General features: G+C 37.5%; 1 protein-coding gene across 1 annotated transcript in view; it reads right to left on the reverse strand.

Moving 5' to 3' along the window:
* The window catches only part of CHRDL1 (chordin like 1), a 140142-nt gene that overhangs the window by 41263 nt on the left and 83447 nt on the right, over positions 1-15432 (reverse strand). Inside the window, exons 5-6 of the mRNA XM_039874772.1 lie at positions 13066-13211; positions 11507-11600 (exon numbers count right to left, since the gene is read on the reverse strand). Of these exons, the coding sequence (XP_039730706.1) occupies positions 11507-11600; positions 13066-13211 (240 nt within the window). The remainder of the gene's footprint in view (positions 1-11506; positions 11601-13065; positions 13212-15432) is intronic.

Here is a 15432-nt window from a genome sequence, read left to right on the forward strand (position 1 = left end):
GCTGTTTTGATTACTGTCACTTTGTAGTATAATTTGAAGTCGGGCAGAGTGATGCCTCCTGCCTCATTCTTTATTCTCAGGATGACTTTGGCAATTCAGGGACTTTTGTGCTTCCATACAAATCTGATAATTTTTTGTTCTATTTCTTTAAAAAATGCCAATGGGATTTTGATGGGGATTGCATTAAATCTGTACAATGCTTCAGGTAATATGGTCTTTTTAACTATCTTGATTCTTCCAATCCATGAACATGGAATATTTTTCCATTTCTTTGTATCTTCTTTGATTTCTTCTAATAGGGTCTTATAGTTTTCATTATATAGGTCCTTCACATGTTTCGTTAAATTTATTCCTAGGTATTTTATTCTTTTTGTTGCAATTAAAAACGGAATTATTTTTTTCCACTTCTTTTTCTGACTCTGTATTATTAAAGTATAGGAAAGCTATGGATTTTTGAATGTTGATTTTGTATCCAGAGACATTACTGTATTTGCTTGTTGTTTCTAGTAATGTTCTTGTGGAGTCTTTAGGGTTTTCAATATAGAGAATCATGTCATTCACAAATAGTGACAGTTTAAGTTCTTCGTTTCCTATTTGGATGCCTTTTATATCTTTCTCTTGCCTGATTGCACTTGCTAGAACCTCCACTGCTATATTGAATAACAGTGGCAATAGTGGACAGCCTTGCCTTGTTCCTGATCTTAGACGGAATGTTTGTAGTTTTTTACCATTAAGTATAATGTTTGCTGAGGATTTGTCATATATGGCCTTTATTATGTTAAGATACTTTCCTTCTATAAGAATTTTGTTAAGTGTTTTTATCATAAATGGAAGCTCTACTTTATTGAAGGCTTTTTCTGCATCTATTGGTATGATCATATGATTCTTATTTTTTAATTTTTTATGTGGTGTATCATATTAATTGATTTGCATAAGTTGAACCATCCTTGTGCCCCTTGGATGAAGCCCATTTGATCAAGTGTATAATCTTTTTAATATGTTGCTGTATTCGGTTTGCTAGTATCTGATTTAATATTTTTACATCAGTGTTCATGCGAGATATTGGACTATAGTTTTCTTTTTTTGTGTTATCTTTACCAGGTATTGGTATCAAGGTAATATTGGCCTCATAAAATGAGTTGAGAAGTATTGCCTCCTTTTCAATATTTTTGGAAGATTTTGAGGAGAATAGGTATTAAATCTTCTTTGAATGTTTGGTAGAATTCACTGGTGAAGCCATCTGGTCCTGGACTTTTACTTTTTGGTAGGTTTTCGATGTTTGTTTCAGTTTCCATACTGTTGATCTTTTTGATTCAGTCTAGGAAGATTATATTTTTAAAGTACTGGTCCATTACTTCTAGGTTATTAAATTTGATGTTATATACTTTTTCATAGTATTCTTGCATGATCCTTTGTATTTCTGTGGTGTCAGTCTTAATTTCCCATTTCATCCCTGATTTTGTGTCCTTTCTCTTTTTTCTTTAGTGAATCTAGCTACGGGTTTGTCAATTTTATTAACCTTCTCAAAGAACCAGCTCCTCGTTGTATTTATTTTTTCTTTGCTTTTTGGTCCGTTTGTTTTTTGTTTTCAATTTCATTTATTTCTCCTCTAATTTTGATGATTTTTCTCCTTCGGCTCTCTTTAGGCCTCATTTGTTCTCTCTTTCCTAGTTTTTTAAGATGAAGCGTTAGGTTGTTTATTTGGGCTCGTTCTTGTTTCTGGAGATAGGCCTGTAATGATATGAACTTTCTTCTTATGACCGCTTTTGCTGTGTCCCAAGAGTTTTGATATATTGTACTAGCATTATCATTTGTTTCTATGTATCTCTTGATCTCTTTTTTTATTTCTTGCCTGACCCAGTTATTCTTCAGTAACATGTTGTTTAATCTCTATGTATTTGTGGTTCTTCCTAATTTCTTTTTGCAGTTGATCTCTAGTTTGAAAGCATTATGATCAGAGAATATGGTTGGCATGATTTCAACCCTCTTATATATGTTGAGGCTATCTCTGTTTCCTAGTATGTGGTTGATTCTTGAGAATGTTCTATGTGCATTAGAGAAGAATGTGTAAGCAACTCTTTTGGCATGGAAGGCTCTGTATATGTCAATAATGTCCACTTGTTCTAATGTGTCATTTAAGGATGTTATTTCCCTATTGATCCTGTTTGAACGATCTGTCCATTTATGACAGTTTGGTATTTAGGTCCTCTACTAAGATAGTGTTTTGGTCTGTTTCTCTTTTTAGTTCTGTTAGTAAGTGCTTTACATATTTCAGGGCTCCCTGATTGGGAGCATAGATATTAATAAGTGTTATGTCTTCTTGTTGTATAATTCCCTTTATCATTATGAAGTGTCCCTCGGTATCTTTCTTTACATTTTTTATTTTGAAGTCTATTTTGTCTGATATTAGTACTGCTACTCGCGCTTTTCTCTGAATGCCATTTGCTTGAAATATCATTTTTCATCCTTTTACTTTGAGTGTATATTTGTCTTTGGAACTGATATGTGTTTCCTGGAAGCAGCATATGTTTGGGTTTTGTTTTTTGATCCAATCGGCAACTATGCGCCTTTTTATTGGTGAGTTCAATCCATTTACATTTAGGGTGATTATTGAAATAGGAGGTCTTATTATAGCCATTCTATCTTTTGGTTCCTAGTATCTCAGTGTTTCCATTGCTTCCTTGTCATTGTGTTTCTGTTTTCCTTATTTTGTTTGGCTTCTGTGGGTTTTACCTCTGGTTCTTCTTGTTTTATATTATATACTTCTGTTCTGAATCTTTGGCTTGTTGTCACCTTTATGAATATGTAGTGAATAGTTATATACAGTTGTCCTTTTTCTTCTGCACATGCCATATCTCCATTCCCTTTTGTGAATTTGGATCTCTGAATTCTCCCCTTTTCAGTCATTGTTGCCTCAATTCGTCCCTATATATGATGAACGTTTATTACTCTCTTGCTATAGCAAATCTTTCTTATTTTAAGCTTATAATGCCTTGTTCCTAGTAAGGGTTGCACTCCTCTCCTATCAGCCTGCTAGTCACCTTACTCCTAATTATGTATTTTCTTTTTGTCTTTCTGTTTTAGGTGAGCTGATGCCTTTCAGTATTTCCTGTAGTGCAGGTCTCGTAGTGGAGAATTCCCTCAATTTTTTTTATGTCTGGAAAGGTTTTAATTTTCCTTCATATCTAAAGGAGAGCTTAGCTGGATACATTTTTCTTGGCTGGCAGTTCCTTTCATTAAATAGTTTGAACATTTGATTTCACTCCTTTCTGGCTTGTAAGGTTTGTTTTGAGAAGTCCGACGATAATCTCATGGGCTTTGCTCTATAGGCTACCGTCTTCTCTTCCCTGGCTTACCTGAGAATTCTTTTTCATTGATTTTTGATGATTTTAATACAATGTGTCTTGGTGAAGTCCTTTTGGGTTGAGATAATTGGGTATTCTATTGACTTCTTGGGTTGAGATAATTGGGTATTCTATTGAATTCCAAGCTCTAGCTCATTCCTTATATTTGGGAAATTCTCATCAACTATTTATCTGAAAATGCTTTCTAATCCCTGCTCCTTTTCCTCCCATTCGAGAATGCCCATTATTCTTATGTTTCCTTTTCTGATGCTATCTATCTGCTATTTCTTGTATTTCTCTTTCATTATTTTTCATTCTTTGGTTTCTCTCTTCTTCCTTCTGATTTATTTCTAGACTCTGTCTTCGATATTCACCAATCCTTTACTCCTTTTTGTCGACTCTATTTCCCAAGCTTACTATTTCATTTTTCAACTCTTGCAGTGTGTCCTTCCTCTCCAGAAGTTCTATTTGGTTCTTTTTGAGGGTTTCGATCTCTTTGCTAAAGAAGTCATTGTGCTCATCTTGTTGTTTTGAGAATTCCTGAAATTGTTGATATGATTCATTTCGAATCACATTGAGATTTTTTCAGTACCATCTTGAATTCTCTGTCATTTAAGTTGCATATTTCAATGTCTGTAAGCTTATTTTCTGGAGATTTTTCTCTTTCTTTATGAGATGCCTTGTCACCTTGGTTGTTCATGGTGTTAATGGACTATATCTCTACCTGGCATTAATGTAAGTGTGTTCTGCTTTTTTTCTTTTTTTTTCCAAAAAGAAGTTTTATTATATAATGGTCCCTAGCCTATTGCGAAGAATGCGCTCTTCTTTTGGTTTCCAGTAGGTGGCGTCTAAGTCTCTTGGATCTCTGCTTTATATAAAGTCTTAATAATGTCTTTTTTTCCCTTATAGATGTTTGATCATCCTCGCTACCCTCAGTCTCAGTTCCTGTCAGTATTAGCGATAGTGTCGGTAGCGTTTGCTCAGATTCCCCTGGGCTCTGCAGTGTTGGTCTCGGAGGTATGTGGGGAGGGGCTCTCTGGGTTGGGGATGGGTCTGTGGTCAGCCTCAGTTTTGCAACTCCGGTTGGTAAAAATCAACTGTTGTTTCTCTGCCATCCTTGCTTTCTCTGTAGTCCCAATTCTCTGCCTTCTGCCCTGATGGGATTGGGCACTGTCACAGCCACGTGGAGCTCAAACTTTCCTAGGCAGGGCTGTTCATGAAACTCACCCTCACCCCTCCCCCGCCCTCCCCTGCCTACAGTGCAGGCAGCTCCAGAGGCTGTGAGAGGCAGCTTCTTTATTTCTCCCAGCCCACAGCCCGACATCTGGGGTTCTGACCTGTGGTAGGTCTTATGCTCAGATCCCATGCTCAGACATGCTGGTATGCAGTTTGGGTGTTTTTTGTTGAGTTTTAGATGTTCAGCTTATTGTTGTTTCATGGGGAGAAATGTAGGAATGTCTCTCAGTCCACTGAGTTTAATCCAATCTCCCCACTGAAATGTAAAGTTTCGATTTTACATTTACATGTGTTATTATTTGATAAACGTCTGTCTTCCCCACTAAATTACACAAGGGCAGTTCCATATCTATTTTGTTCACAATTGTATCTCCAGCACCAGCATAGTGCCAGGTACTTAGTGGTTTCCTGACAAATGTTTGTTGAATTAAAGAAGGTGGATATTTACACTCAAGCCTTTTAAGTCTAGAAAGAGAGAAAGGTGAACAAAGGTATTTCCCTATGGTTGAGAGTGAATAGGTTGAAGCCTTGATAGAGAAAGATGAACAGTGTAGTCTTTTAAAATTATCTGACTATGCCAATTTTCCATGCATGTCCTCTCTCTCCCTTTACTTCTCTGCACTAGGAGAGGACCCTGTCATAGGCCTATGAATGACTCCCATCCGGCAGTGTAAGAACTTGAGACTCTAGAGCCAGGCTGACAAGTTTTAAATTCTAGCTCTGCCACTTACTACCATGTATCGTTGGGCAAATCACTTAACTTCTCTGCCTCAGTCTCCTCACCTTTAAAATGTGAATAATAATTGTTCCTACTTTGTTGTAAGGATCAAGTGAGCTATTGCACATCTAAGTGCTTCAACCATTGCTTGCCACATAGTAAGTGCTACATATGTACATTGTCTACCAAATGCAATCTTGGCTCTCAATACAGCTGATAGTTTACTCCAAATACCTCTCCTTTGTCTACAGTCTAAGTACACAGCCTTCCCCTTTGCTTTGGCAAGATAGGCAGGAGACAGGAAGTAAAAATGATAAATGGGTAGAGGGAAACTGGGTGTGGGTTTGGGTTTGAGGCCTGCCTGCCCAGAATGTAGCAGCCATACAATCTCTGAAGAGATTTTTGCTTCTGATAAAGTTTCCCTTAAGGTTTCAGTGGCTGTTTGTGCTATGCTTCTAGTCCAGATGAGGTTTGTTGAAGTGCCAGCAATGACACACACCTTGCCAAAACTCTCCTGACTGTCCTGGCCTCAGAGATATGTCTAAACAACTGAAATTGGGGTTGAGATTCAATCTGCACCTAATATTGCTGTCTGACCCAGGAAGAAAGGCACACATTAGTGTTTGATGACAGTGTAGAGAGCCTGTTTCAATGGGGCCCTTTATATTAAGGTTTGCAAGTTCAGTACTCAAAAGGTTATTTCTTCTGCAGTATTTTGCCTTCAATTAGGGTGACCAGCATAGGGGAGAACTGCATCTGGATTCACTGCTGTATAAGTAATATGCTTATACAAGATATACCTTTGTAAAAACAACATTTCAACAGAAAAATAACTTGGTGCTTCAAAATTTAGAACATCAAAGAGATCCAATCACATTATATATGACTGAAAGACATAAAGAAATTAAAAGCAGAGAAAAAAGCATCCATTTTATGAAAGTGTAGGATTTAGTTTTCATAGGGAAAGATGAAAGAGAATGGTTTATTTAGGCTGGAGAAGAGATGGCAAAGAAAGGACTTAACGAAATGTCAACTATGTGAAGGGACAATACGTGATCAGTAATAACTAGTTTTTATCTCTTGCTTCTGAGGACATAATAAAAGAAAACAAATTTAAATTGTGACAAGAGAACTGGAGAAGATGGTTAGTCCCGGGATCTGTTACTACCAGAAGGACTAGAAATAAAGTTCTGTATATGGAAATTGAGTAAATACAAAAGCAAGACTATCAGAGATAGTGGAGAAGATATAATTCTACTTAACCCCAGGATATTAAATACAGTAGTTATTCCATGAACTATAATAATTATTACTTATTAAGCAATAACTCTGTACTAGATCTTCTACTAGCACTCTCTATCATCTCAGTTAATTTTTACCATCTTTCCATTGGTCATAGATTTTATAATCTCCATTTTCATAGCTAAGAGAACTGAGGTTCTGAGTAGTGAAGTAACTTGCCCAAGGTAATATCCCTAGTAGGTGATAACTCTACTCTGTCAAATCTATGTTCTTTGCTTCAGAGCTTATGCCTTTTGCACTATATTGCCTCTTGAAGGAAATAATATGTGTTTTTTTTTGTGTGTGTGTGTGGTTTCCATTCTTTTATTAATAGTTCTTCAGTTTAGATTTCACATGCCCTTTTGACCAAGCAAAAATAATCTCAGCCTAACAACTGGATTATAGCAAATAGCTGGTTAAATCAGCAACCACATATACACATCTCTGCTCAGTATGGACTCTGTGCCTTTTGGAGCAGACTCAAGTCAAATTGAGGCAAAGATGGAAAAAGAGGTGAGAAAAAAATGCCAATCTTTCCTGAATGAAATGTAATAGCTATACTGAGGTACAGTACATACACATTTGAGAAATAGGTATGAAAAGATCCTGGTATTGAAATATAAATCAAATTAGGCCATAAGGAAATCCATACTGACTTGTGAGGGCTGGTACAAAGAGCATATTAAAAGGGATGAGTATATACTGATACTCAGAATAAGGTCATTGCTTTAAAAATAAATAACTATAGTGTCTTTAAGTGAGGTGGGGAAAAAAACAAAATGAGGATCAGGAATGACATGGTAATGATCACAGTAATTTCCTGTTGACCATGAACCAGTGTATAGTCAATACCATCTACCACAGTCAATCAATAATTCAGAGGAAAACACAGCAATACTATCCTATTAGATGCTATTTTAGTAGCATCTAATTCAAACCATGACTAACTTTCTGGTAATACTTCCCAGCAAGGGTGCATTCATTCAAAGAGCCTAGCAGAATGGGGATGAACTAAAAATAGTTTCTCAATTAATGAGCTTATATATTGGTGGGGATGATAAGACATGGGCACAAATAATAAAAAACAAAATGTGACAAGGTAATAAATGCTACTAGAGAAGCACAGGTGAGGTATTGGGGGTTCCTAGAGAGAAGGGAGGTTTACTCCTAATTTACAAGATTAGTAAGTATCTTCCAGTTATAAAATAAATAAACCACGGGGATGTAGTGTACAGCACAGGGAATACAGTCGATAATATTATAAAAACTTTGCATGGTGACAGATGGTTACTAGGTGCTTCCTAAGGTATATAAATGTCAAGTCACTATGTTGTACACCTGAAACCAATATAATATTGTACAACAACTATACTTTAATAAAATTTAGTTTTTAAAAAAGGTTCAGAGAAGAGGTAGTATTTAGTCTGGCTTTTTAAAGATAAGCAAAATTTAGGTATAGAGAAATTAGGGATGTAGGTGGGAAGGCAGAAAAGAGAGAAAAGCTTTCCAGCTAGTATTTATTAAAATGTGACCTGAGGAGTACTTGTGTTAGAATCTGATGAGGCTGCATTTGGAAACCAGATCTTGAGGAATGGACAGGATTTTCAGTCAGAGATGGAGGGAAGGGCTTTTCCAGAAAAACAACACTCCCTCCCCCAACCCTTACTGTACATGGGCAGTTATTACCTAGGCTGCCATTTTGTCTCCTTTCCCTCTTAGTTTCTAGTCATGAAATAATCTCCACTCATTCACCCCAAACTTGGTTGTCATATGGTTGGAACAAGATGCTCTGGCCAATCAGAGACTGCCATTGGTTACTTTTCTACTGGCTTACTCAGGTTTCAAACTTCTAATAGGCTCAATTTAAGTGCACTAAATTAAGATGTAAACCATCGTTTCAGGCCACCCCCAGTCATCTACATGGTGTTAAAAATGGTTCCTCAAAACCATGGCCTATGAACCACCTACATCAGAATGAACAATGGGGCTATTACAATGCACAACGAGGGAGCCCACTCCGAAGACACTTAATCATAATCTCTGCAGTTATGGTCTGAGGATCTGAATTTCAACAAATTTTTCAAATGATTCTGAAGCACACTAACATCTGAGAAATATTGAGGGCTGGAGGAGAAAGCAAAGGTACAAAGGTAAGAGAGCACAGGAACGATGCGAGTGAAACCTGAGGTGCATGAATGGAAGAATATGGGCTTATAAAGGTAAGTTGAGCTAGAGTACAGAAGGCCTTCACTATCAGAGTCAGAGAATTGAGATGTATTTTACTTGAAACAGGAAGTGATCCCTTTTAGTGGCAGAGTGGAGTGGTTAAAATCCTAGAGTCTGGAGTCAGACTGCCAGAGTTCAAATCTCAGCTCCTTGATTCACTAGCTACATGATCTTGGATAAGGTTCTTAACTTTTTTCTGCTTCATTATCTATAAAATGGGGATAATAATCATACTCACCACACAGGGTGAGTTCATATCTGTAAATTGCTCAGAAGTATGACTATCACACATAAATATGATATGTGTCAGCATAAAGACTTTTAAGCAGAGGTGTATCATGGTTAAGGTTATCTTCTTGGAAGATTAACCTGACAGTAATGTATATTTATTCCATATCACAAAATCCTATATATTTTTTATTCCCTCTCAGTGGTTCTTAACCTTGGCTACACATTGGAATCACCTCTGTCACCCTCCCCTACATTGGTGCAGATGTAAATTTACCAAGGTAATTCCAATATGCACCTATGGTTGAAAACTAACATATTTCAAATTTGTCCATTTTTTTGGTTGTTGTTTTTGAATCCTAATTATATTCAAGATACTGTGCTAGGTTCTTTTCTTACATTATCTCATTTAAACCTCACAACCATTTGGAGGTAGACATTAACATTATCCTCACTTTAAAGATTGTTAGAAAGCTTGAGTACATTGCTCATGATCACCCAGCTAGATAGTAACAGGGCTGAGATGAGAACCAAGGCAGTCTGGCTCCAGAGGCTCTATTCTGAACCACTACCCTGCACTGTGTCCCCAGACCAGATACCCACCCTCCCACACTAGAGAAATGGCTCCACTCACTTTCTTCCTGGACTCTCCACTTACTTTACTGCCTCCTTCCAATCTAGTCTGAACACCACAGTCAGTGAGATCTTTAAAGACATCAACTGGATCATGTCATGACCCTTAGCACAGTATTCCAATGGCTTCCTAAAGCACTTAAAAACTGAAATCCAAACTCCTTCCCGCGATCTTGAAGATCTTTCACAGTCTGACTCCTGTTCACCTCTCCAGCCTCATCTCATACCAATTTTGACCACAATCACTATATTCCAACCACAGTGATCCTTAGATTCCTTGAATGCTCTAAACTCTTCTCTACCTGAGGCCTTTAAACTTTCTTTTATTTCTGCCTGGAGTGTCCTTCCCCCAGGATCTTGCATGGATGACTCCCTTTCACCTTTCTAGTCTGAGCTTAAATGTCATCTCAGAGAGGCCTTCCCAACCACTCAACCTAAATGTCTTCACCTCTTATTTTTTTATCTCAGTCCTTTAATTTATTTACTTTATAGCTCAGTTGTCTCAGTTGGTTCCAGAGATTGGTTCCAGAATCACTCCACGGACACCAAGTTATGAGGATGCTCAAGCCCCTCATATAAAATGACATAGTATTTGCATATAATCCATATTTACATATAGGCTATGGCAGGGTATACCTACACATCACTTCATTAGCGTGGATTCAGCATAGTGCTCAGCATATGACAAATTCAAATTTTACTTTTCCAACTTTCTGGGATTTAAAAATATATATTTTTTCAGTCTGTAGTTGGTTGAACCAGTGGATGCATAACCCATGGATGCAGAGGGTCGACTGTACTTACATTGTTCATATTTATAAAATTGTTTACTTTTTTGTTTATTATTTGTCTTCTCTGGTAGAACATGAGCTCTATAAGAGCAAAGGACATGTCTTTGCTTCTAAATATGCCAGATATGCTTATGTACTGCAGAAAGGTGCTGCAGCAAAGGGGGAGTATATTCACAGGATTTTCTGGCAAATGGCAGCAAAGTATCTTAAATAAAGGAATCTTTTTTCGTAATTCACATAATGATGCTATATAGTCTGGTAGGTGCTCTGTATGTCTCCTAAGTTTACCAATATGTATCTAGCTTCTAGAACAGTGCTGAACATGTAGTAGATGCTCAAAAAATATGCTGATTGGATGGAAGAAGACAAAATTAGGATAGCGCTATAAGGAAAGCAGGAATACAGAGAGATATAGAAGATTGCTGATTTGGTAATTTGAGAAGAGGCAATAAAAAATAAATTAATGGTGATTATGTTTGATCTTAGGAACTGAGAGAAAAAAAAATGGTGCCAGTATCAAAGAAATGGAACCCAGAAGGAAAAAATGGCTTGAGAAGATGACAATTCCATTTTAGATATAATTTGAGAAAATGAAGCCTTACATTTTGCTTTTACTGAATTTGTCACCATCCTACTGTGGGAATTTAAAAAATATGCATGTTTGCCTTGCACAGTCTTCAAAATTGTAACATCAATGCTTTGCAAGGCCCATTCTGCCTTTTAAGGCTGTGTGTGAAAATGATTTGTGTTTTACAATACAATAATATGGGGGCCAAGCTAGGAGGGATTAAGGAAGGAGAGTTAAAGACACTCATTTTCACATTAGATGACTCCCACCTCACTTCTGCCACACTCCTGTAGTTTCTTTCAGGGGGTGACCCTTAAAATCAGTGCTTTTACTTTTTTTCCCTTTTGTGTGTGAAACCACCACCAAAAACTAAAGTTACCATGGAAAATTCCATTTCCCGGGGACATTAAGCAGGTATTCTCTTCTAAGTACTGCTAATCAGGATGGCAGCACCGTGAATCTTGAGATATGAGATACCTACCTTTGCATACCTGGCAGCAGGAATCCGGAACAGAGACAGGGAATGCACAGGCTAACTTGGGGCAAGTCTTGAGACCACAGTACACATTTCCCTCCTGCCAAAAAGAAACAGAATTAATGTCAGAAGGATCTGGGATAACTGTAAATGCTTAGCTTTGTATTTGAGATGAGTAAGAGCTCCAAACAAGGTCTTTCCCCACTGCTCTCTCACAGTCAATTCTAGGTACTTCTTAAATTGTATTAGGCAGTATTTTTTTTTCTATTTACAGTTTCACCATGCCAGAGACTAAGTTACAGAAGAGTTGGCAATCCTCGTTGGGCATCCTGGTACAAAGAAGGTACAAAGTCGTCAGTGTGAAGGCTTCTGTGGCTCTCCAAACCACCAAATATAATCTCGTTCCTCTCTTCTCTGTTTATGGCATCCCTTGGTCTCCATCACACCCCAGCTGGATGTTGAGGATTTCAGAGAATGTGTATTTGCATGACAGCCACCTTTTGTAACACTCAATAGTCTCCCTTCCAAACCCAGGAGACAAGCTTTCTAGTGTAACACAAAATTATACTAATGATCTGAACTGACAGCTCAGTCTAGCATGAGGCAAAGAAGATCAACTATACTTGTTTTGTTCTGTAATTTTTTCTTTGCATAATCTCCATTCACTTAAGTTCTGTGTTCCAAACATTATTCCTTAAACTTTGTTCTTAGTTCTTAGAAGCATATAATTCTGGGATTCTGGGGCTAGAAGGGTTCTTGAAAGGTCAAGAAGACAAGCCCACAACCAAATTATCTCAAACAACTGAGATACTATAATTTTACTAAAATTCCTGAGGAAAGGGATTCTATAACTTCCCTTGGCAGTCTGGCATACAATGCCCCTTAAAGGAAGAACAGTTGTTTCTACAACTAACTTTATTCCCTTATACTTCAGTATAACACTCATTGTTATTCCATTTTCTTGTTCTATTTATTACATTCTCCAGACTGCACAACTAGATGATGATATAACTGGTATACTTTATTCCTAAAGTATACACAGTTCTTTTGACAAATAATGTCATGGAATAAATCACTTTTGTCAAGAAAGTTATCATTGTAGGGTACCAGGGATGAACTGGTTAGTAGAATACTTCAGAGCTGGGATCAAGAGACACCCCATTTTCTTGTGAATTGTACTGAGTGGCCAGCCCTAGATGGTGCCAGTGGCTTTTCTACCCATAGCATCCCCAAAGCTTCAAATAACTGAGTCCTTCAGATGAAGGCTTTGGTGATGTAACTGCTGTGAAAAGGAGTGTAGATCAAGACCACCAGCTCATCTTCGTCCATTTAAGCAGTCCTAAAGCTTTAAGACTGGGATACGACTGGGTCTGACCTCCTCAACAAAGCTATTCAGGATTGATTAAATCAGGAAGTCTGGATTGATAAGGAGGCTTATGATTTAAATGCAATTCATCTTCCATTCAAATACCTTACAGTGTGGGCTCAAACTAAAGGTGTGAGTACAGAGGAAGCTCTCATATTTGGGTAGAGACTAGTTGGAACATTAAGATGCAGGGTCTTACCGAACAGCTGCACTGGGTGCATTGATTAGGTTGCCGGTTCTGAAAGAGCCCTTCAGCCATGAACAGCTCACCATGTTGGTAAGTCGTCCCATTGTACTCACATGACTTGCTGGTCACCTTATTGTTCACTGGGGGTAAGGAGTCTTCTGGAACAGGGTAGAGAAAAAACACATAAATGTTGACATCATTGCAAAGAATTTCATAAATCCTGACAGCAGGTAGGACTGTATCACATAGAGGAAGTTAAAAGATAGTCCCTAATTCAGTGGCTGATGATTTTAAACGATACAGACACACCTCGTTTTATTGGTGCTTTGCTTTATTGCACTTCATAGATGTTGCATTCTTCACAAATTAAAGGCAAAATCCTCTACCAACAAAAAGATTATAACTTGCCTTATTGTAATACTTGCTTTATTGAGGTGTCTGGAACTGAAATTGCAATATCTCCAAGGTATGCCTATATTAACACAGCCAGACAAGAATAGCAACTGGCATGACCATCATCCATTCTTTCATTTGTTGAGCATATTTTGCTAACCTAATATGTGTCAGGCACTGTGATAGGCACTAGAGAGAGATCAGAGTAGGAGGACAATGCCCCTGCTTTGATGTAGCTAACAGACCTAAATGAATAAGGTATTAACTTGCCTGGAAGGAAGGAGTCCTTTCAGAAGAGGAACCATCTATTATAACTACTTTGATAACTTTTATCACTTGGTATGTGTTTGTATGCTTGTTCTAGCTTCTGGAGTCATTGCTTATTTTCAATTCCCCTACCAAGATTACCCCTTCCCTCCTGCTCTTTTCCACCTATTGAAGTCTTATGTGATTTATCAGACTCATGCAAAAGTCCCTTTCCCTCCGCAAAGCATTCCCTAATAGCTCCAGTCCATAATTTGGATCTCTCAAGTGTCTGATGTTTGAAGCACTCGATCTGGCACTTGAATATCATTGTAACTCATATTTGTGAATTACAGTCATCTAGCCAACAATTTACGAAGACATTTCACATACATTATGGCAGTAAAGCCTTATAACAACCTCATTAATCAAGTTAGGCAGATTCTTATCTTCATGTTTCATCTGAAGGCAACAAGCCTCTGAGGGTGAGAGACTTACCTAAAGTCACCAAGCTAGTGAACGTCAAAAAGTTGAAATCTGATCTCCGATCTAATTCCATCTTCTTTCTATCAACCATGTACATGTGTATTTTCTTGCCTTTCTTTTCTTTTCTTTTGAATGAGACATGTATGTCTTTTCTCTGTAGATCTAAAACAAGATTGCCATGTAGCAAAAGTCAATTTGCACTTGATGGAGTTGACTCTAATGAATAGTCTCAGGAAGTCTTTACACTGGGATTCCTTAAAGTGTATGGTGGGTGCACCCCCCGCCCCCGCACACGCATCAAACAACAGTGAACAAGACCCCAGATTAAACTAATCATTGATGTAAAAATTTGTAATAGATACACACAGAACTGGGAAAATGCTTGCTGTGGGATATAGAAGAAAAGAAATAAGAGGAGTTGAATGTTTCATTAGCAGGAGGCTTGGAGAGTTAGACAATCCTTTCTTTACCATCAGTCAAAATTATAATGAAAATGAGTCTACCTTAAAGGTAAATTATACTTCAAAACAACTGTTTTAAAAAGAAAGGCAGAATGAAATTTTCTCAGGATATAGCTGGAAATGATAAAGGCTAAAGTAATAATGATAATATAGCTAACATTTATCAAGCCTTAACTAATATTCTAGACACAATAGTGAATGGTTTTCCATACATTATCTTATTGGCTATTACTAACAACATTCTCATGTAGACATTATGATTATAAACATTTTGCTGATGAGGAATCTAAGGCTTAAGAAATTAATTGACTTGCCCCAGGTCACACAACTTTTAAGTGATGGCACTAGGATCTGAACTGATGTCTGACTGATTCTAGACTCTTCCCTCCGAGCCACTATCAAGGAGGGTGCCAACAAATCAAGCCGGTAACAAGGAAGGGACCATTTAACGAAAAACAAAAACAAAAACAAAAAACAATGGAACATGAAGGCTGGGTTGTTCTCTTGAATATTTTGGCCTAAACCACAACCACCCATAAAACTGACATCTCACTTTCTTTGGCTCAGCGATTTGGTAAACTAAATCAATTCTATAATTTGCTATATAAATTGATCTAGCTTCAATTTGAGTAACTCACCTCGTGGGTGTTAACTACTTAATAATCCCTAACAGGGTATAAAGGAAGTTCCTTAATTTTGCCTTAAAAAGAAGCAGCCTTAGTTCCTAGAAAGACTTTAACTCATACTAATTGATTCTCTGGTCTGGGCTATGATTCCCTGCGCCTGCCCACAAGTA

The sequence above is a fragment of the Pteropus medius genome, unplaced genomic scaffold (genome assembly GCF_902729225.1).
Source record: "Pteropus medius unplaced genomic scaffold, Ma_sr-lr_union100, whole genome shotgun sequence".
Classification (NCBI taxonomy): Eukaryota; Metazoa; Chordata; class Mammalia; order Chiroptera; family Pteropodidae; genus Pteropus; species Pteropus medius.